Source organism: Pseudophryne corroboree, chromosome 8 (genome assembly GCF_028390025.1).
Source record: "Pseudophryne corroboree isolate aPseCor3 chromosome 8, aPseCor3.hap2, whole genome shotgun sequence".
NCBI lineage: Eukaryota > Metazoa > Chordata > Amphibia > Anura > Myobatrachidae > Pseudophryne > Pseudophryne corroboree.
In genome coordinates this window covers 378,777,564-378,798,480 of record NC_086451.1, presented here as the reverse complement: position 1 = coordinate 378,798,480, position 20,917 = coordinate 378,777,564, and the positions used below count along the sequence as shown (strand labels likewise).

The 20,917-nt window shown below is 45.8% G+C and overlaps 1 protein-coding gene and 1 non-coding gene across 3 annotated transcripts in view; both read left to right on the top strand.

Moving 5' to 3' along the window:
- The first annotated feature begins 985 nt into the window (after positions 1-985).
- CLPTM1 (CLPTM1 regulator of GABA type A receptor forward trafficking) overlaps positions 986-20,917 on the top strand; it is a 115,729-nt gene continuing 95,797 nt past the window's right edge. Inside the window, exon 1 of one of the 2 annotated variants that reach the window (XM_063937600.1) lies at positions 986-1,143. In XM_063937600.1, coding sequence (XP_063793670.1) covers positions 1,117-1,143 — 27 coding nt within the window. In that variant the 5' untranslated portion in view covers positions 986-1,116. The remainder of the gene's footprint in view (positions 1,144-20,917) is intronic. The other variant, XM_063937599.1, reaches the window with a different exon arrangement.
- Positions 16,958-17,073, top strand: LOC134953790 (U5 spliceosomal RNA). Its single transcript, XR_010185783.1, has one exon. It is a non-coding gene; the product is annotated as a U5 spliceosomal RNA (small nuclear RNA).

The window sequence follows — 20,917 nt, the reverse complement described above, 5'->3', positions numbered from 1 at the left end:
CAGCCATGCTAAAGGACCTCTGATGTCACAATCACATAATCTGCAACAGCAGGGGGAGGGGCAAGGCCAGAACATAGGACCCAAAATGTACCCTTGCCATTCTTCGGGCTCAGTGGTTTGCTCCACTCGCCACCAGGTTTCTAAAGAGAATGTAGATATTGACATGGATAATGAAACTGTTAGCCTACTGACCTTGCTCCTACCTCTGCCGTCGCAGGTCACATGATTGTGATGTCAGTGGCCCTTTAGCCCTCTTGTCTCTAGCATTTATCCACAGATGGGAATGGATTTACAGGAGGTGGGGAGGAGAGAAATGGGAAAGGAGGAGGGGGAGAGAGATGGGAAAGTAGTAGTCCACACCTTCTATCATAACTCCCAACATGACCCTTTCAAGGAGGGACAGAATGCTCTGCTCCTGGACTTCCTTCTTAATTTATGATTGCCCTCACCTGTGGTGAAACAACTTTCTTATCAATTAACCGATTCAAAACAGATGCCGGCAATCATAAATTAATAGGAAAGTACATGAGTAGAGCATTTTGTCCCATGTTGGGAGGTATGATCTATTAATAGGTGAAGCACCTGCTTATGTAATTAATAGAAAGTAGGAAAGACCAGTACATCCAGTATAATATAAAAAAAAATCAATTAGAATCAAATGTATGTATATATAGTTTATCCAACTTTCTCTATATATCCTAGAAGTGTTTTATTCTGGTAGAGATTGGAGTAAAGCTGATAGCGTTGTCTTTGCCCTTCTATAATATGGCGCTCATGCAGCGTGTGTCGTACCACAGGTACATGGCAGCTTATTGGGTGTGCAGTGCACTGTACAGGGCAGCGTGCGCGTACAGTATATGATTATGTATGGGTGTTCCCTTTACAATCATGGCATATGTGTAGCACTACATTCAGTTTGCCCTTGGTAAACATGGCGCCGATGGCTTCGAGACCCGGAAAGTGCATGCAAGGTGACCTAAGCCCGCAGTTCCTCTGACGTCTCTTTCGAGAGACGTACTGAGATCCCATTGGCGGAGATGGCGGTAGTTGCTGTAGCCGTGGTCCCGGCGGCTTCTCACGAGATCCGGTTAATTCAGTGACAGAGCAAAGAGCAAGATGGCGGTGCCGGGAGGTGAGAGCCAGGTAAGTGGCCGTGTGCCTCGGGCCTGGCGCGGTACCTCATGAGTAGCAGGCAGGAGAGCCAGGTGGCCCTGCGAGCATCATCTGCCCTTCTGCAGCCTCTGACCCCGCTGCATGTATAGCTAATGAGCTGCTGGTAGCATAATAGGGAATGGCCCTATTCTTACAGCTTATTGCGCTGCTTTTTCCTCGGCAAGACCAGTGTAGTGTTCTGCCTGGGACAGTGTTAGTGAGGTGTACCGCCAAGTCTTCGTGTAGTCCCCAACAATGGGCAGGGTGGACACGGATAATAATGGCTGTGTGACCAGTCAGCCATAGAGCTGCCAGCATTTATTTCTCATAATGACTGCATTAACGTAGGAATTACATTTATTTTATCCCTATTATTTGCCCCTTGGCATTGCTGGCTGAGGACTAATGCCCTTACTTATCAATGAGTGATAAATATCACTGTAATAAATTACACCAGCCAATATCACTGTAATAAACTACACCAGCCAATCAGCTCGTAACTGCCGTGTTACAGACTGTGGCCCCCATTTATCAAGCCTTGGAGAGTGATAAATAGCACGGTGATAAAGTACCAACCAATCAGCTCCTAACTGCCATGTTGCAGACTGTTGCCCTTATTTATCAATGGGGTCGATTCTATTCGGCAACTAATGAATAGCGCTGGGAATTAGCTCCCGACGCTATTCAATTCAGCAACTAATTACCTGCAATTGTCGGGAATTCTTCTCTCATCCCCGGGGGATGAGAAGAGAAACCCGACAAAAGTGCGGCCGGCGCGAGGCTGATTCTGTCGGGAGTCAGCCTCGCGCCGGGGAGTTAAGTCGGAGAATGCCCGTTCTCCCGACAATTCAACCTGTTTTGTCGGCGAGAACGGGCCATCGCCGACGTAACTAGTTGCTGAATTGAATAGCGTCGGGAGCTAATTCCCGGCGCTATTCATTAGTTGCCGAATAGAATCGACCCCAATGAGTGATGCATTTTACTGTGAGTGATAAATTGCACCAGCCAATCCGCTCCTAACTTCCATGTCACAGGCTGTGTTTGAAAAATGACAGGAGCGGATTGGCTGGTGTAATTTATCACTCAAAGTAAAATGTATCACTCATTGATAAATAAGGGTATGTGTTTGAAAAATTACAGGAGCTGATTGGCTGGTACTTCATCACTGTGCTATTTATCACTCTTCAAGGCTTGATACATCTGGGCCTGTGTTTGAAAAATGATAGGAGCGTATTGGCTGGTGCAATTTATCACTCATAAAGGGTATAATAAGGGTATAAATGATAGTATGGTGGGCTAATTAAAGGCACATTATCACCCTGCATACATGGCCACAATCCCCTTAGGTACAGTCCACACTGCGCTAGTAGACCTCATTGCAGGACTATGGACTGTGGTGGCTATAGGTATTCCCTAAGAAGTAGTTTCTTTGATGAAGATAGTAAGTTCCTTGTGTTCATGTGGGAGCTAGGGCCTGTAGGTTGCATGCTAAGATGGAGAATGCATGCATAGCTATCACTAAAATGCAATGTATGTATTCCCCTTCTGCCATGGGGATCAGTACTAAACCCGGGATCTTGACCGGCTTCCCTGCCATGTATAAATCAGTCTTTAATTTGTCATCTACACTTTGATGGACTTTATTCTGGAATTTTAATGGTTGGTGGCTTCTTCACTTATTAACTAGGTTAGTAATGTTTTAGTGGTGCTAGTATTGTATGCATCTCCAGCCTCTGTGTCACATTCATACAGTGATCGTGAGCGTAAAATCACTGAAAGTACTGCATGATTGTACAAGAGTGTACCTACAGTAGCGTAAAGCTGGGCACACAAGGCTGACTGGGTTAAATGCTCCAAATCAGCATAGTAGTATTTAGGCAGCTTGACCCCCTGTGACCCCGTACTTGCTGAGCTAGAAATCGCTCAGTCTTTTGTGCATGGTCTTCTATGGGAACGGGAGGTCAGCATCTAAAATATTAAACTGCACATAAGATTTGACCTCCCAGTCTGACTGTTGCGGGAGCGTTTTATGTAGTTTCTCAGTTAACGCTTCTGCAACACATTTATACAATAGTTGGGCTGATCAGCTATATTGGCTGTTCGGGACAACTATTGTATAGGGGTGGACCCAGCTTTAGAGATGTACACATTTATTAAGCGTAATATGGCCATCCTTCTGATGTTTCAGAGCTCTCCAGTCTCAGGGTTTCCGCTATAGGGTAGGTGGAGCATCTTTGTCCTAACAATGGGGCAGATGTATTAACCTGGAGATGGCATAAGGAAGTGATAAAGCAGTGATAAGTGCAAGGTGATAAAGGCACCAGCCAATCAGCTCCAATATGCAAATTGACAGGAGCTGACTGGCTGGTGCGTTTATCACCTTGCACTTATCACTGCTTTATCACTTTATCACTCTAGGCTGTTTTAGCAGGGCACCACGCCCTGCCCGTTTTTTAGCAGGCAAAACCCGCCCTGCCCCTTTTGCGGCGCCCTGCTAGAACAGCCGCACGCTTCCTGCCCTCCCGGCGTGTATAGATGCCGTGCGCATGCGCGCGGCATCCATTCACGCATTTGGAGAGGGCTGGGGGAAGCCCAGCACCGACTGAGTCCGGCGCCCTGACCCTTTTCACTCCTAGAGTGAACACTATTATGCCTTCTCCAGGTTAATACATCTGCCCCAATGTATAATGTATGACTTGTTGTAAGTGGCAAAAATGACTTCGCAATTGCATTGAAGGGTATTAAAGATGATTGATATACAGTAATAGCATTTCTCTGACGTCCTAGTGGATGCTGGGAACTCCGTAAGGACCATGGGGAATAGCGGCTCTGCAGGAGACTGGGCACAAAAGTAAAGCTTTAGGACTACCTGGTGTGCACTGGCTCCTCCCCCCATGACCCTCCTCCAAGCCTCAGTTAGATTTTTGTGCCCGAACGAGAAGGGTGCACACTAGGGGCTCTCCTGAGCTGCTTAGTGAAAAGTTTAGTTTTAGGTTTTTTATTTTCAGTGAGACCTGCTGGCAACAGGCTCACTGCATCGAGGGACTAAAGGGAGAAGAAGCGAACTCACCTGCGTGCAGAGTGGATTGGGCTTCTTAGGCTACTGGACACCATTAGCTCCAGAGGGATCGAACACAGGCCCAGCCATGGAGTCCGGTCCCAGAGCCGCGCCGCCGGCTCCCTTACAGAGCCAGAAGCAAGAAGAGGTCCGGAAAATCGGCGGCAGAAGACATCCTGTCTTCACCAAGGTAGCGCACAGCACTGCAGCTGTGCGCCATTGCTCCTCAGCACACTTCACACTTCGGTCACTGAGGGTGCAGGGCGCTAGGGGGGGGCGCCCTGAGCAGCAATAAAAATACCTTGGCTGGCGAAAATACATCACATATAGCCCCCAGGGCTATATGGATGAATTTTAACCCCTGCCAGATTACACTGCAAAATGGGAGAAAAGGCCGCCGAGAAAGGGGCGGAGCCTATCTCCTCAGCACACTGGCGCCATTTTCCCTCACAGCTCCGTTGGAGGGAAGCTCCCTGGCTCTCCCCTGCAGTCACTACACTACAGAAAGGGTTAAAAAAGAGAGGGGGGCACTAATTAGGCGCAGTATAAACAATACAGCAGCTATAAGGGGAAAAACACTTATATAAGGTTATCCCTGTATATATATATATATAGCGCTCTGGTGTGTGCTGGCAAACTCTCCCTCTGTCTCCCCAAAGGGCTAGTGGGGTCCTGTCCTCTATCAGAGCATTCCCTGTGTGTGTGCTGTGTGTCGGTACGTGTGTGTCGACATGTAGGAGGACGATGTTGGTGAGGAGGCGGAGCAAATTGCCTGTATTGGTGATGTCACTCTCTAGGGAGTCGACACCGGAATGGATGGCTTATTTAGGAATTACGTGATAATGTCAACACGATGCAAGGTCGGTTGACGACATGAGACGGCCGGCAAACAAATTAGTACCTGTCCAGGCGTCTCAGACACCGTCAGGGGCTTGTAAAAACACCTATTTACCTCAGTTGGTCGACACAGACACAGACACGGACACTGACTTCAGTGTCGACGGTGAAGAAACAAACGTATTTTCCTTTAGGGCCACACGTTACATGTTAAGGGCAATGAAGGAGGTGTTACATATTTCTGATACTACAAGTACCACAAATAAGGGTATTATGTAGGGTGGGAATAATCTACTTGTAGTTTTTCCTGAATCAGATAAATTAAAGTGTGTGATGATACGTGGGTTTCCTCCGATAGAAAATTATTGGAGGTATACCCTTTCCCGCCAGAAGTGAGGACGAGTTGGGAAACACACCTTAGAGTGGATAAGGCGCTCACACGCTTATAAAAACAAGTGGCGTTACCGTCTCCAGAGCATTCCCTGTGTGTGTGCTGTGTGTCGGTACGTTTGTGTCGACATGTATGAGGAGGAAAATGATGTGGAGGCGGAGCAAATTGCCTGTAATAGGGATGTCACCCCCTAGGGGGTCGACACCTGAGTGGATGAACTGCTGGAAGGAATTACATGACAGTGTCAGCTCTTTACAAAAGACAGTGATTGACATGAGACAGCCGGCTACTCAGCTTGTGCCTGTCCAGACGTCTCATAGGCCGTCAGGGGCTCTAAAGCGCCCGTTACCTCATGGCAAATACAGACGCCGACACGGATACTGACTCCAGTGTCGACGGTGAAGAGACAAATATGACTTCCAGTAGGGCCACACGTTACATGATTGAGGCAATGGAAAATGTTTTACACATTTCTGATAATACGAGTACCACCAATAGGGGTATTATGTTCAGTGAGGAAAAACTACCTGTAGTTTTCCTGAATCTGAGAAATTAAATGAGGTGTGTGATGAAGCGTGGGTTTCCCCCGATAAAAAAACTGATAATTTCTAAAAAGTTATTGGCATATATCCTTTCCCGCCAGAGGTTAGGGTGCGTTGGGAAACACCCCCTAGGGGGGATAAAGCGCTCACACGCTTGTCAAAACAAGGGCTCTACCCTCTCCTGAGATGGCCGCCCTTAAGGATCCTGCTGATAGAAAGCAGGAGGGTATCCTAAAATGTATTTACACACATACTGGTGTTATACTGCGACCAGCAATCGCCTCAGCCTGGATGTGCAGTGCTGGGTTGGCGTGGTCGGATTCCCTGACTGAAAATATTGATACCCTAGATAGGGACAGTATATTATTGCCTGTAGAGCATTTAAAAGATGCATTTCTATATATGGGTGATGCACAGCGGGATATTTGCCGACTGGCATCAAGAGTAAGTGCGCTGTCCATTTCTGCCAGATGAGGGTTATGGACACGACAGTGGTCAGGTGATGTGGATTCCAAATGGCATATGGAAGTATTGCCTTATAAAGGGGAGGAGTTATTTGGGGTCGGTCTTTCAGACCTGGTGGCCACGGCAACAGCTGGGAAATCCACGTTTTTACCCCAGGTCGCCTCTCAACATAAGAAGACGCCGTATTATCAGGCGCAGTCCTTTCGTTCCCGTAAGGGCACGTGGGCAAAAGGTTCCTCATTTCTGCCCCGTGACAGAGGGAGAGGGAAACGGCTGCAGAAATCAGCCAGTTCCCAGGAACAGAAGCCCTCTCCCGCCTCTGCCAAGCCCTCAGCATGACGCTGGGGCTTTACAAGCAGACAGGGAGGCAGTGTTGGAAGCCATTCACAAGCTGTATTCCCAGCAGGTGATAATTAAGGTACCCCTCCTGCAACAGGGAAAGGGGTATTACTCCACACTGTTGTGGTACCGAAGCCGGACGGCTCGGTGAGACCGATTTTAAATCTAAAATCTTTGAACACTTACATACAGAGGTTCAAATTCAAGAGAAGGGGACTACTGGTGTCTCTGGACATCAAGGATGCTTACCTTCATGTCCAAATTTACCCTTCTCACCAAGGGTACCTCAGGTTTGTGGTACAGAACTGTCACTATCCGTTTCAGACGCTGCCGTTTGGATGGTCCACGGCACCCCGGGTCTTTACCAAGGTAATGGCCGAAATGATGATACTCCTTCGAAGGAAGGGAGTTTTAGTTATCCCTTACTTGGACAATCTCCTGATAAGGGTAAGATCCTGGGAACAGTTGGAGGTTGGTGTAGCACTATCTCAGGTAGTGTTGCGACAGCACGATTGGATTCTCAATATTCCAAAATCGCAGCTGGTTCCGACGACTCGTCTTCTGTTCCTAGGGATGATTCTGGACACAGTTCAGAAAAAGGTGTTTCTCCCGGAGGAGAGAGCCAGGGAGTTATCCGAGCTAGTCAGGAACCTCCTAAAACCGAGCCAAGTCTCAGTGCATCAATGCACAAGGGTTCTGGGAAAAATGGTAGCTTCCTACGAAGCAAAGCCATTCGGCAGATTCCACGCAAGAACTTTCCGGTGGGACCTGCTGGACAAATGGTCCGGGTCGCATCTTAAGATGCATCAGCGGATAACCCGGTCACCAAGGACAAGGGTGTCCCTCCTGTGGTGGTTGCAGAGTGCTCATCTTCTAGAGGGCCGCAGAGTCGGCATTCAGGACTGGGTCCTGGTGACCACGGATGCCAGCCTGCGAGGCTGGGGAGCAGTCACACAGGGAAAAAATTTCCAGGGCTTATGGTCAAGCCTGGAGACATCATTTCACATAAATATCCTGGAGCTAAGGGCCATTTACAATGCTCTCAGCTTAGCAAGACCTCTGCTTCAAGGTCAGCCGGTGTTGATCCAGTCGGACAACATCACGGCAGTCACCCATGTAAACAGACAGGGTGGCACAAGAAGCAGTCAATGGCAGAAGCTGCAAGGATTCTTCGCTGGGCGGAAAATCATGGGATAGCACTGTCAGCAGTATTCATTCCGGGAGTGGACAACTGGGAAGCAGACTTCCTCAGCAGGCACGGCCTCCACCCGGGAGAGTGGGGACTTCACCCAGAAGTCTTCCACATGATTGTAAACCATTGGGAAAAACCAAAGGTGGACATGATGATGGCGTCCCGCCTAAACAAAAAATTGGACAGGTATTGCGCCAGGTCAAGGGACCCTCAGGCAATAGCTGTGGACGCTCTGGTAACACCGTGGGTGTACCAGTCAGTGTATGTGTTCCCTCCTCTTCCTCTCATACCAAAAGTACTGAGAATTATAAGACGGAGGGGAGTAAGAACTATACTCGTGGCTCCGGATTGGCCAAGAGGGACTTGGTACCCGGAACTTCAAGAGATGCTCACGGAGGACCCGTGGCCTCTACCTCTAAGAAGGGACCTGCTCCAGCAAGGACCCTGTCTATTCCGAGACTTACCGCGGCTGCGTTTAACGGCAGGGCGGTTGAACGCCGGATCCTGAAGGAAAAAGGCATTCCGGATGAAGTCATCCCTACCCTGATCAAGCCAGGAAGGATGTAACCGCAAAGCATTATCACCGCATTTGGCGAAAATATGTTGCGGGGTGCGAGGCCAGTAAGGCCCCGATGGAGGAATTTTCAACTAGGTCGATTCCTGCATTTCCTGTAAACAGGAGTGTCTATGTAAAAAAGGGGGGTGAGTCAGTTGTCTCCTTTGGCGCATGGGAAAAGGGAACAAGGGAGACCTATGGAAACGATACAGATTATTTCCCTCGGTAAATTGAAACTAAGCTTGAAGGGAATAGTTTGCGTACCCCCACTCACACTGTACGGGGGTGAGATGTATCCATAAAGGTATCTTTCTCAATCGTAAAACCGGGGTTTACATGTATCTAGGCCTTCTCTCGGGCAGGCGGTCAGAAATGTAGAGAAGAAGAAACGACGGGTCGTACCCCAACTCACATGACACGGAACTTGATGACTCCTATCAAGGTATCTTTTAAGTGTTCAATGTAGGTTTTTGATGTAACTTCTCAGCAAAACGACGGTCTCATAGGATTTGTAAAGATAAAACAAACACACAATGTGTAGTATTTCAAAATGACCCCACTATCATGTGAAATAACATGGAATGTGGGTGACCTACACCGTGGTTATGTGGTATACTGATATTATGTTTGCTGGGTGCACTGTGAATCTGCCCTTCACGATGGTGGAAGAATAAAGCCAAAACGTACCCCTCACTCACACAAGAGAAAATGGGGTGACTCCCATCAAGGTATCTTTAAACCACCAAACACATCTAATTGGCGTACCCCAACTCACGAGTGACGGTGTGGACCAATTCTCATCTGGGTTTCTTTATTGTCTTGATATCTTTCTTAATCGTTAGACAATTAGACTCAGGAAACTCTTCTTATTGTATATAATCCATAAAACAGTTTATTGTTTCCAAACAGAATTCCATCAAACTGATAGAATGTATGCAAAGTCCACAAAACCAAAAAAAACAATTTTTAAAAAACTTCCCGCAAGTCATTCATTGGTTGATACCAGGATGGGTTTTCCAACCAAATTGAACAGAACAAATTCAAAAAATGAAATAATTTTTTTTAAAAAAGTTAAAAAGTCACAATACATCCAAAATGTACTCCAGTGTAGTCTATTGTCTTGAGGAAGGTCCCAGGACCGAAACGCGTCGACATACCACTGTGTGAGTAGCCATCAATTTCTTTTAATAGACTACACTGGAGTACATTTTGGATGTATTGTGACTTTTTAACTTTTTAAAAAAAATTTATTTCATTTTTTGAATTTGTTCTGTTCAATTTGGTTGGAAAACCCATCCTGGTATCAACCAATGAATGACTTGCGGGAAGTTTTTTAAAAAAAATTTTTTTTGGTTTTGTGGACTTTGCATACATTCTATCAGTTTGATGGAATTCTGTTTGGAAACAATAAACTGTTTTATGGATTATATACAATAAGAAGAGTTTCCTGAGTCTAATTGTCTAACGATTAAGAAAGATATCAAGACAATAAAGAAACCCAGATGAGAATTGGTCCACACCGTCACTCGTGAGTTGGGGTACGCCAATTAGATGTGTTTGGTGGTTTAAAGATACCTTGATGGGAGTCACCCCATTTTCTCTTGTGTGAGTGAGGGGTACGTTTTGGCTTTATTCTTCCACCATCGTGAAGGGCAGATTCACAGTGCACCCAGCAAACATAATATCAGTATACCACATAACCACGGTGTAGGTCACCCACATTCCATGTTATTTCACATGATAGTGGGGTCATTTTGAAATACTACACATTGTGTGTTTGTTTTATCTTTACAAATCCTATGAGACCGTCGTTTTGCTGAGAAGTTACATCAAAAACCTACATTGAACACTTAAAAGATACCTTGATAGGAGTCATCAAGTTCCGTGTCATGTGAGTTGGGGTACGACCCGTCGTTTCTTCTTCTCTACATTTCTGACCGCCTGCCCGAGAGAAGGCCTAGATACATGTAAACCCCGGTTTTACGATTGAGAAAGATACCTTTATGGATACATCTCACCCCCGTACAGTGTGAGTGGGGGTACGCAAACTATTCCCTTCAAGCTTAGTTTCAATTTACCGAGGGAAATAATCTGTATCGTTTCCATAGGTCTCCCTTGTTCCCTTTTCCCATGCGCCAAAGGAGACAACTGACTCACCCCCCTTTTTTTGTATATGTTGTTGGATAAAGGTGATATCCTGTTTTGAGTCGGCGTTTTCCCAGGCAGCATTTCCCTTGCGCCACCTTTTGTATTTGTTACAGTAACACCATTCTTTCACACCAGGAGTGTCTATGTGCCTAAAATTGGGGTCCATTAAGGTTCAAATTTCGGCTCTGTCAATTTTCTTCCAGAAAGAACTAACTTCAGTTCCTGAAGTTCAGACGTTTTGTAAAAGGGGTACTGCATATACAGCCTCCTTTTGTGCCTCCAGTGGCACCTTGGGATCTCAATGTAGTTTTGGGGTTCCTAAAGTCACATTGGTTTGAACCACTTGAGTCTGTGGAGTTAAAATATCTCACATGGAAAGTGGTCATGTTGTTGGCCCTGGCCTCGGCCAGGCGCGTGTCAGAATTGGGGGCTTTATCCTGTAAAGGCCCTTATCTGATCTTCCAGACAGGGCGGAATTGAGGACTCACCCTCAATTTCTCCCTAAGGTGTTTTCAGCGTTTCACGTGAACCAGCCTATTGTGGTACCTTCGGCTACTAGGGACTTGGAGGACTCCAAGTTGCTGGACGTAGTCAGGGCCCTGAAAATATATGTTTCCAGGACGGCTGGAGTCAGAAAATCTGACTCGCTGTTTATCCTGTATGCACCCAACAAGCTGGGTGCTCCTGCTTCTAAGCAGACTATTGCTCGTTGGATTTGTAGCACAATTCAGCTTGCACATTCTGTGGCAGGCCTGCCACAGCCAAAATCTGTAAAAGCCCATTCCACACGGAAAGGGGCTCATCTTGGGCGGCTGCCCGAGGGGTCTCGGCTTTACAACTTTGCCGAGCAGCTACTTGGTCAGGGGCAAACACGTTTGCTAAATTCTAGAAATTTGATACCCTGGCTGAGGAGGACCTGGAGTTCTCTCATTCGGTGCTGCAGAGTCATCCGCACTCTCCCGCCCGTTTGGGAGCTTTGGTATAATCCCCATGGTCCTTACGGAGTTCCCAGCATCCACTAGGACGTCAGAGAAAATAAGAATTTACTTACCGATAATTCTATTTCTCATAGTCCGTAGTGGATGCTGGGCGCCCATCCCAAGTGCGGATTGTCTGCAATACTTGTACATAGTTATTGTTACAAAAATCGGGTTATTGTGGTTGTGAGCCATCTTTTCAGAGGCTCTTCTGTTATCATGCTGTTAACTGGATTCAGATCACAAGTTGTACGGTGTGATCGGTGTGGCTGGTATGAGTCTTACCCGGGATTCATAAATCCTTCCTTATTGTGTACGCTCGTCCGGGCACAGTATCCTAACTGAGGCTTGGAGGAGGGTCATGGGGGGAGGAGCCAGTGCACACCAGGTAGTCCTAAAGCTTTACTTTTGTGCCCAGTCTCCTGCGGAGCCGCTATTCCCCATGGTCCTTACGGAGTTCCCAGCATCCACTACGGACTATGAGAAATAGAATTATCGGTAAGTAAATTCTTATTTTTAATTTAACATCTGGTTACCCCCGCCTGGCATAATGATGGATGTACCTCATCCCTGTCTCAGTGGGTTGATTAACTCTTTAAGTTTTACTCCAAGAAAGCAAAGCACTTCTTAAACTGCTCCTGCATCCCCTGGTAGGTGATTGATAGTGAAATAGGTGTTTAAATCACTGCATTTTTGTAGCTAGGTATAAGGAGTTGTTTAAATTCAGATTGGTTTTAGTGTGGTGTTATGCCCTTAATTTCATGTATATACACACTGAACATTATTGTATGGATCTTCTAGTGAGGGCTCTGCTGTGTTGTGATACTGTTGCATGTTTTGAGTTGGAGCACACTGTGTTTTCTATGTCCGCCTGCAATCAGGGTTTGCCCTGTTTCAATGACTAATAAAAGAAAGCTCTAGTTTTTAGTAACCCAGATTTTCAACCAATCACATTTCAGGGTTCTAGATTAGGAGTTGTCTGAGCTGTGATTGTCTACCACTATTACCAAATTACAGTGGAGGTTAGTATTAATTTGTTACTATGACGGGACATGTTGATTAATAATGATGTCCTGGGTCTGTCATACTGCACATAGGTTGGGGATACTGTTCTGTTCCCTCAGTCCAGATAGCATTGTACATTGGTGAAGAGGCATCAAAGTTTAAATAACAGCAAATTGGAAAATGCTGACCTAAAAGATGTTGTAGTGTTTTTTTTGTTTTTCCCCCTCCTAACTTAATATTGTTACCCCTGGATGTCTCCCAGCTTTAAAAACACTTAAGGGGTAATTCAGTTGTTGGACTCCCGGCCTTCACTAGATGGCACCCAACAGAACAATTCAATTGTTGCTCTGTTCAGGCGCGTATGCAGCTGGGGAGACACATTTCGACTCACAGCCTCCTGAGGTGCGAGCTGAAATGTGTGTAGACTCTAAGGTTTGAGCGCCCTAACCTGTACTTAAGTCAGTTTAGTTGCTTTGTGCTGCTAAACCTGGTATTAATGGGTGTGCATATGGCGCATGCGCGCCCAGTGGGGGCAACAATTGAATAGAGCTTATCCTGGCAATATATTAGAATGAGTTCATGAGGAAGTTAAATAGAGTGGAGCTTGCGCTTTTGAAACCAAAAAAAGTAAAACAACGGACTTAATACACAACCCACACGTCGTTTGTTTCTAAATGTAATAGCTGCTCCCGTGTAGCCAAGCACAGCATTAATTGGAACTGTGAAATCCATAAACATAACCTCTAAAAACATTATTTCTTTATCATCCACTAGGGGTCACTGGAGTACTCTTGGGATATGGACGGGCGGAGCCGAACAAAGGCACTGAATATTCAAATTTAGGACTCTCCCCCCCCTCCATATCCCCAAGTACCTCAGTGTACTTTGCCAGTGTTTTTTCGGTGCTCACAGATGAACATCGGCTTGTGGCAATGGCCACTTTTCAGATTTTTATTTTTATTTTTAATTTTTACACTGCCCGTCTCAGTTTATGGAAAAACATGGGTCCGGGATGGTGTCGCTGCAAGGCAGCGGATGGCGTGTCGGTCCTCACAAAGAGCACCCTCACAGCCACAGGCGCTATAGACAAGCGCATGGCGTGTCGGTCCTCACAAAGAGCACCCTCACAGCCACAGGCAGCCATTGTCTCCTTTAAACTGAACGGAGCTTACAGAAAGAAGATCCGTTACAGCCAGGATAAGACAAAGAGCTGGAAGGAGCTTACACTTACAGAAGCTCCGTCACAGCCAAGATGAGGCTGAAACGGAGCTTGCAGAGAGAAGAGAAGGCGGCACAAGGTATGAGTGTCAGGGCGGTCAGCTCACGCTGCCGCCCTGCTGTGTGTGTGTTATGCTGTAGAAATGACATAGCCGCTGAGCACGTGAACTACACGCCGCTGAAGGTCTTGCTGAACGATGCGCAGAGCGGCCGCACGTCACTCAGACGTTGGCCGCTCTCACTGCGCTGATGGCCCGGTACGAGAATCTCCGTGCGCTGTACTAAGAGAGCGGCCGCACGTCACTCAGACGCCGGCCGCTCTCACTGCTCTGAGGGCACGGCACCGCTAGACGCTACCGCCATTCTCCTGGGCTGACCTAAGTAGAGCGGCCGCACGTCACTCAGACGCCGGCCGCTCTCACTGCTCTGCTGCGGCACCGTTACACGCCGCCGACATTCTCCGGGCGCTCAACTAAGAGAGCGGCCGCACGTCACTCAGACGCCGGCCGCTCTCACTGCTTTCATGGCCCGGCACCGCTACACGCCGCCGAGACAGTGGCCGCACGTCACTAAAGGACGCAGGCCACTTTTCCAAACACCGCAGACACAGGGAGACTGTGTACTGCTGTAGGAAGCAGCTGCCGGACGGCTCCCCGGCGCTAGATTCAGGCTCTCCCTGCTCCCGATCTCCGTACGCTGCAGGTAAGGGATGCAGGGGGGGGGGGGGGGAATAATACCCATAGCAGCAGCAAAGGCTGCATGGGTTCAAAATACACAAGCAGCGCAGCACGTTAACAGCACGTTTTATATATATAAATATAATGAAGCTTTTGCTGGCAATAATATCAGTATGAACTGTGATTATAGGTGTAAACACTTTGTATATATATATAATATATATATGAGGCTTTGGCTGGCAATAGGTTATCAGTGGCATAACCTATTACACGTTTAACCATGTTTTCTGTTATTTTTGGTTACAGTTGCATAAATACACTGCAGGCAGTGCTCATATTATTTGAATACATATATTTTACTGTATCCTATGTATAATAGGCTATTAAGCATAATAACTGTATAATAGGCTATTAAGCCTATATTAAAACTGCAGCAGGTACCCTGTACTATGATTTTCTGGGAAAGCATGGCATGACGGCCATTTTAATCATTGCTGGTTTTCCAGTTATAATTCCAGACCATACACCTCTACTCCACAAGGAGGCGCAGGGGTGTTAGTGGGAATTTTTTTTTTTTAGTTCAAGATAATTCTGGAACATTCCTGCCCTACATCTTTAAGCCACCAGAAGGCGCAGGGGTGTTAGTAGGAATTTGGTTCGGGTTTCATGCCCATGTGAACTGCTTTTCACATAAAGACTTTGGTTTCCTAATAAATATGCTGTTCAGCAATAACATATATATATAGATATATATGCCATATAATAATCGTGCAAGTGTCTGTCTGTTGCCTATTATGATGTCTGTCTACATAGCGAATAAGGCTCTAGTGCAGACTAAAAATGTTAACATTGGCAATTCAAATTAAAACAGCGGTAATCGGAGTCTCAGAATAACTCCGCCAGCGCTAACAAAAGACAATCTTTCCAAAGTGACAATTTTCCTTTGGGTACCAGAGTGTTTATTTCACTAGTCTTATAATTTAATGCACGATTCTATGTCAAATCTCACACCGATAACTACAAGTGAGCAGGGTACATTAGTCCAGCACTCAGATAGTGCGGGGTTTTAGACAACCATACATAATAGTTTCCAAAAGGACGCGATCCGCCATTGGTATATGCGTTTCTGTCAAACATTATAAAAACCACAGATACATTTGGGTCACTAGAATCTATCTATGGAACCATGCCGATCACGGTTAAAAGAAGCTGCAGAGTATATCTGTAAAGCTTTTGCTAACGCCGGTTATTTTCAAATTGTCGCTAGTTAAGCGCGACAAGCCCAGAGCTTGTTTGCTCCTAAATTGGATATATGTGTAACGACATTTTATCCCTTTACGGTATTCTGCCATTAGCGCATACAATATACTTGTAACAGCGTTTTATTCTTTTATAAACATCAGTCACGTCTTGTAACGACAGGACGTTACAGTCAGCAAGCCAGTGGTTTGATGACCTCTTTTACATTTGTGGAAGTGCGTCTTTTCAGGTTACATTTGCGAGGTTTCATGACTTCAACTCATATATGTCTCAGCTATTTACAGCTTAGAGTACAAAACTGCTTCTGGCGAACGGTTTGGCAGGTTGTCATTTAGTCTTTGCTGGGTTATAAACCAGTCAATAGTACGCCAACAGAGTCAAAATGACTTATTCCCGTCTGTTTGAGCAAAATCAAACAGCTCCGTTGCAATATCAATCAGCAAGTCATTTACTACAGTTAGAAAATGAAAATGGATTTTCTGCAGTTAGTTTTTGCTTATTGCAGCCACAAAATTGTATAATTGCATTTGATCTTCACAATGCGTATTTACCCAGTCCGGTTTCTTCATCACAGGTTCTAGCGTTTGCAAATCGCCACAACCATTAACCATTTCATTTATACCGTTGCTTATCGCTGCCGGTATTTACCAAAGTGATGTTGGAATAATCGCTCATCTCACATAAGAACTATGTATCAACAAAGTTCCTCTATCTTGCGCTACTAAGGTATACTGCGGTAGCAGATTAAGTTCGAAAACAATCACATCTAAGTCGGTCTAAACGATGTCAATTCCTAGGTAAGATTATAAATACGGTAAATCAAAGACTTTTACCTACTACACCAGCAAGAACAAAGGTACACGCACATTAGCGGTACATTGGTGTATTCACTTATTAAGAATCAAGATGTGTTTTCAATCGCGTTTCTCACAGAGGGACAAGGGTGCGTATACTCTGGACGACAGTCACAGAGAGTCAGGATTTGTAGTTAAAATCAACGCAAAGGTTCTAAAACACGACAGATTGCTGTCAATAAATGTCCTAGAACTCTGTGCATTTTACAATGCAATAGATAAATGTCCTAGAACTCTGTGCATTTTACAATGCAATAAATAATTCGTTTTCAGTCTGTCCAGGGATAGACTCTGGGTTCTCTTCAGAACGAATAAATCTTTCGCTTTTTACTAAAGATTTCTGTAGACAGGAACAACCGTGAGTTTCATGTAATTTTGTTTTTTCATGCCTAGCTCACGCTGCCCTTAAGCAGTCAAACAAAGCAACGGCAGTTGCATACACAACAACCAGTGAAAACCAAGAAGCCGCATGGCAATGCGGCAGGTAACTCAAATCTTCAATGGCTCAGAACGCCATTATGTGAAAATGTCAAGACATCAATCCGTGAGTGGACATTTGTTAGACAAAAGATCTCACCCGTCAGGGTTTGGATCTTGAAAACTGGACATTAAATCCAGAGGTGTTTCATATGTGAGTCCACAGAAGGCGGTTACCCCAAGTATACATAATGGCATCTCGCCACAATTACAAAAGCTCAGTATATGTACATCACATTCATGGGGTCATTCAGCATCGTGTATCTGGCTCCACCATTTTCCGCTTCTCTCTTCGTTGCCAAAACGGATCAGAAGACAGTTCGTCACAGTCATACTGGTGGTATCTCATGGGTTTCGGAGAAGTTTGCTTCTCGAATTTTCAAGTAATACTTGCACACGATCTTGCCCCGCTCATAATACGGCCAACCTGTTACATCACGGAACGTTCTTTTACCCATAGTTACCTATGTACCTATTATCTATGTACCGCAGCTGCGGTTGACGGGGTGAGAGTTCAGACCTCTCTCTTAAAAAATAGAGAATTACAGTATCGGTTATACCAACCATGTTACGAAATAGTAAGCCGCTTAAGGCAGCTCATAATTAAAAAATTTCGTGTGCTTACATAGGTTGTAAACCTCGGAAGTTTCCAACATCATACTTCAAGTACCCGTATTCTGTTAAACGGGATGGGATGGAAAACTGCGTTCATCTGCACTAAGAGTGCAGGTATCTGTGTGGTAAACTTATTTTCAAAGCGTTTGCCTCTATTTACGTCTGTAAACATCTTTCTACAAGGTGTCACCAAAGTTCAGACTCTATTTATCCCACCTACAGCGCCAGGCGATTTGAGGTTGGGTTCAGATTTCTTAGTTTTCATATTTTGGAATCCTTTCAACAAATGGGAATTAAGTTTCATATTTTTGAACCCGTACAACAAATGGGTATTAAGTTCTCACTTTGGAAAACATTTTTCTTCTAGCCTTGGCTTCGCCAAGGGTGCTTCGGCAAGGATTTTGTTTTCATATTTGGGTGCCTTGTATTCCAAGCCACCGTATTTGAGTTTTCTCATTACAAAGCAGATCTTCCGACAAAATCCGCTTTCGTATTCTTCACATCAATATACCAATAGTGGTTCCTGTGGGGACAGCACATTCTAAAATTCTGAATGTGGTACACGCGTTACGCGTTTATATATGTAGTACGTGATATGAATACGTTGTTTGTTCTATATGATACTGCAAACTGGGGTTAGCCAGTTTCTCAGCAGATTTTATCCAGTTGGATAATAATGACTACAAGTCAGGCTTACTTAAGGCTAAGTTACAATCGCCTACGTCAGTAATAGCATCCCACAGGTTCTGTGGGAATGTCACACCCAGCGGGTCGTGGAGCGTCTACGACGCGGCTACATAGCCTTTAGTGCACCACGTTTGTGCACGTTTACACGTTATGAATGGTGGCGCCATCAGCATTTAGCTTTGGCTGCCTACTGTTACAAGTATCAAACAGCTCTCCCGCCCACGAGGGAAGCTTTGGTACGTCCCAAGAGTACTCCAGTGACCCCTAGTGGATGATAAAGAAAATAGGATTTTGGTACTTACCAGGTAAATCCTTTTCTTTGAATCCATAGGGGGCACTGGACGCCCACCCAGAGCAGTTTTACCTGGGTTGTTGTAAGCTCAAGGGAGCTTAGTGAACAAATTTAACTTGGATGGTATTAAGCTCGAAGGAGCTTAGGGTAACACATTTTCACCAATTGGCTCAAATTATAAAGTTCTATCGGTTAAGGTGTCAACTGTTTAGTTGACAATAAGGTTACGGATCAACTTTGTGGTTGTCCGTTATGTTATAGGGATTCTCCATTGTCAACCTCTCTATATCCTGTTCGCTCAGTAAAAAACACTGGCAAAGTACACTGAGGTACTTGGGGATATGGAGGGGGGGGAGAGTCCTAAATTTGAATATTCAGTGCCTTTGTTCGGCTCCGCCCGTCCATATCCCAAGAGTACTCCAGTGCCCCCTATGGATTCAAAGAAAAGGATTTACCTGGTAAGTACCAAAATCCTATTATTCCGAATGGGCCTTTGGTTATTTATAAAAAGAAAAAATGACTAAAAACGAATCTTGCCTCAAGGTTTCTATGACCAATTAACAACAAAAACGAGAATCCTACAGGAGGTAGCTGGTTACACTGCAAACCAAAAGGTTTTTCCAAATTCGGAGAACAAAGGTGTATAACCTGTAGCATGCAGAAAACAAAACACCTAACACTAAGATCTTTTCTCTATCGTCCTAGTGGATGCTGGGGTTCCTGAAAGGACCATGGGGAATAGCGGCTCCGCAGGAGACAGGACACAAAAAGTAAAGCTTTTCCAGATCAGGTGGTGTGCACTGGCTCCTCCCCCTATGACCCTCCTCCAGACTCCAGTTAGATTTTTGTGCCCGGCCGAGAAGGGTGCAATTCTAGGTGGCTCTCATAAAGAGCTGCTTAGAGAAAGTTTAGCTTAGGTTTTTTATTTTACAGTGATTCCTGCTGGCAACAGGATCACTGCAACGAGGGACAGAGGGGAGAAGAAGTGAACTCACCTGCGTGCAGGATGGATTGGCTTCTTGGCTACTGGACATCAGCTCCAGAGGGACGATCACAGGTACAGCCTGGATGGTCACCGGAGCCGTGCCGCCGGCCCCCTTGCAGATGCTGAAGTAAGAAGAGGTCCAGAATCGGCGGCTGAAGACTCCTGCAGTCTTCTAAAGCACTGCAGCTGTGCGCCATTTTCCTCTCAGCACACTTCACACGCAGTCACTGAGGGTGCAGGGCGCTGGGGGGGGGCGCCCTGGGAGGCAAATGAAAACCTATTAAAAGGCTAAAAATACCTCACATATAGCCCCCAGAGGCTATATGGAGATATTTAACCCCTGCCTGTATTCACAAAATAGCGGGAGACGAGCCCGCCGAAAAAGGGGCGGGGCCTATCTCCTCAGCACACGGCGCCATTTCCTCTCACAGCTCCGCTGGTCAGGACGGCTCCCAGGTCTCTCCCCTGCACTGCACTACAGAAACAGGGTAAAACAGAGAGGGGGGGGGGCAAATTTAATGGCAATATCTTGATATATATAAAGCAGCTATAAGGGAGCACTTATTATAAGGCTATCCCTGTCATATATAGCGCTTTTTGGTGTGTGCTGGCAGACTCTCCCTCTGTCTCCCCAAAGGGCTAGTGGGTCCTGTCTTCGTTTAGAGCATTCCCTGTGTGTCTGCTGTGTGTCGGTACGTGTGTGTCGACATGTATGAGGACGATATTGGTGTGGAGGCGGAGCAATTGCCAAATATGGGGATGTCACCTCCTAGGGGGTCGACACCAGAATGGATGCCTTTATTTGTGGAATTACGGGATAGCGTCAACTCGCTTAAGCAGTCGTTTGACGACATGAGGCGGCCGGACAATCAATTAGTGCCTGTCCAGGCGCCTCAAACACCGTCAGGGGCTGTAAAACGCCCTTTGCCTCAGTCTGTCGACACAGACCCAGACACAGGCACTGATTCCAGTGGTGACGGTGACCAATCAACCGTATTTTCCAGTAGGGCCACACGTTATATGATTTTGGCAATGAAGGAGGCGTTACATTTAGCTGATACTACAGGTACCACTAAACAGGGTATTATGTGGGGTGTGAAAAAACTACCTATAGTTTTTCCTGAATCAGAAGAATTAAATGACGTGTGTGATGAAGCGTGGGTTGCCCCTGATAAAAAGCTGATAATTTC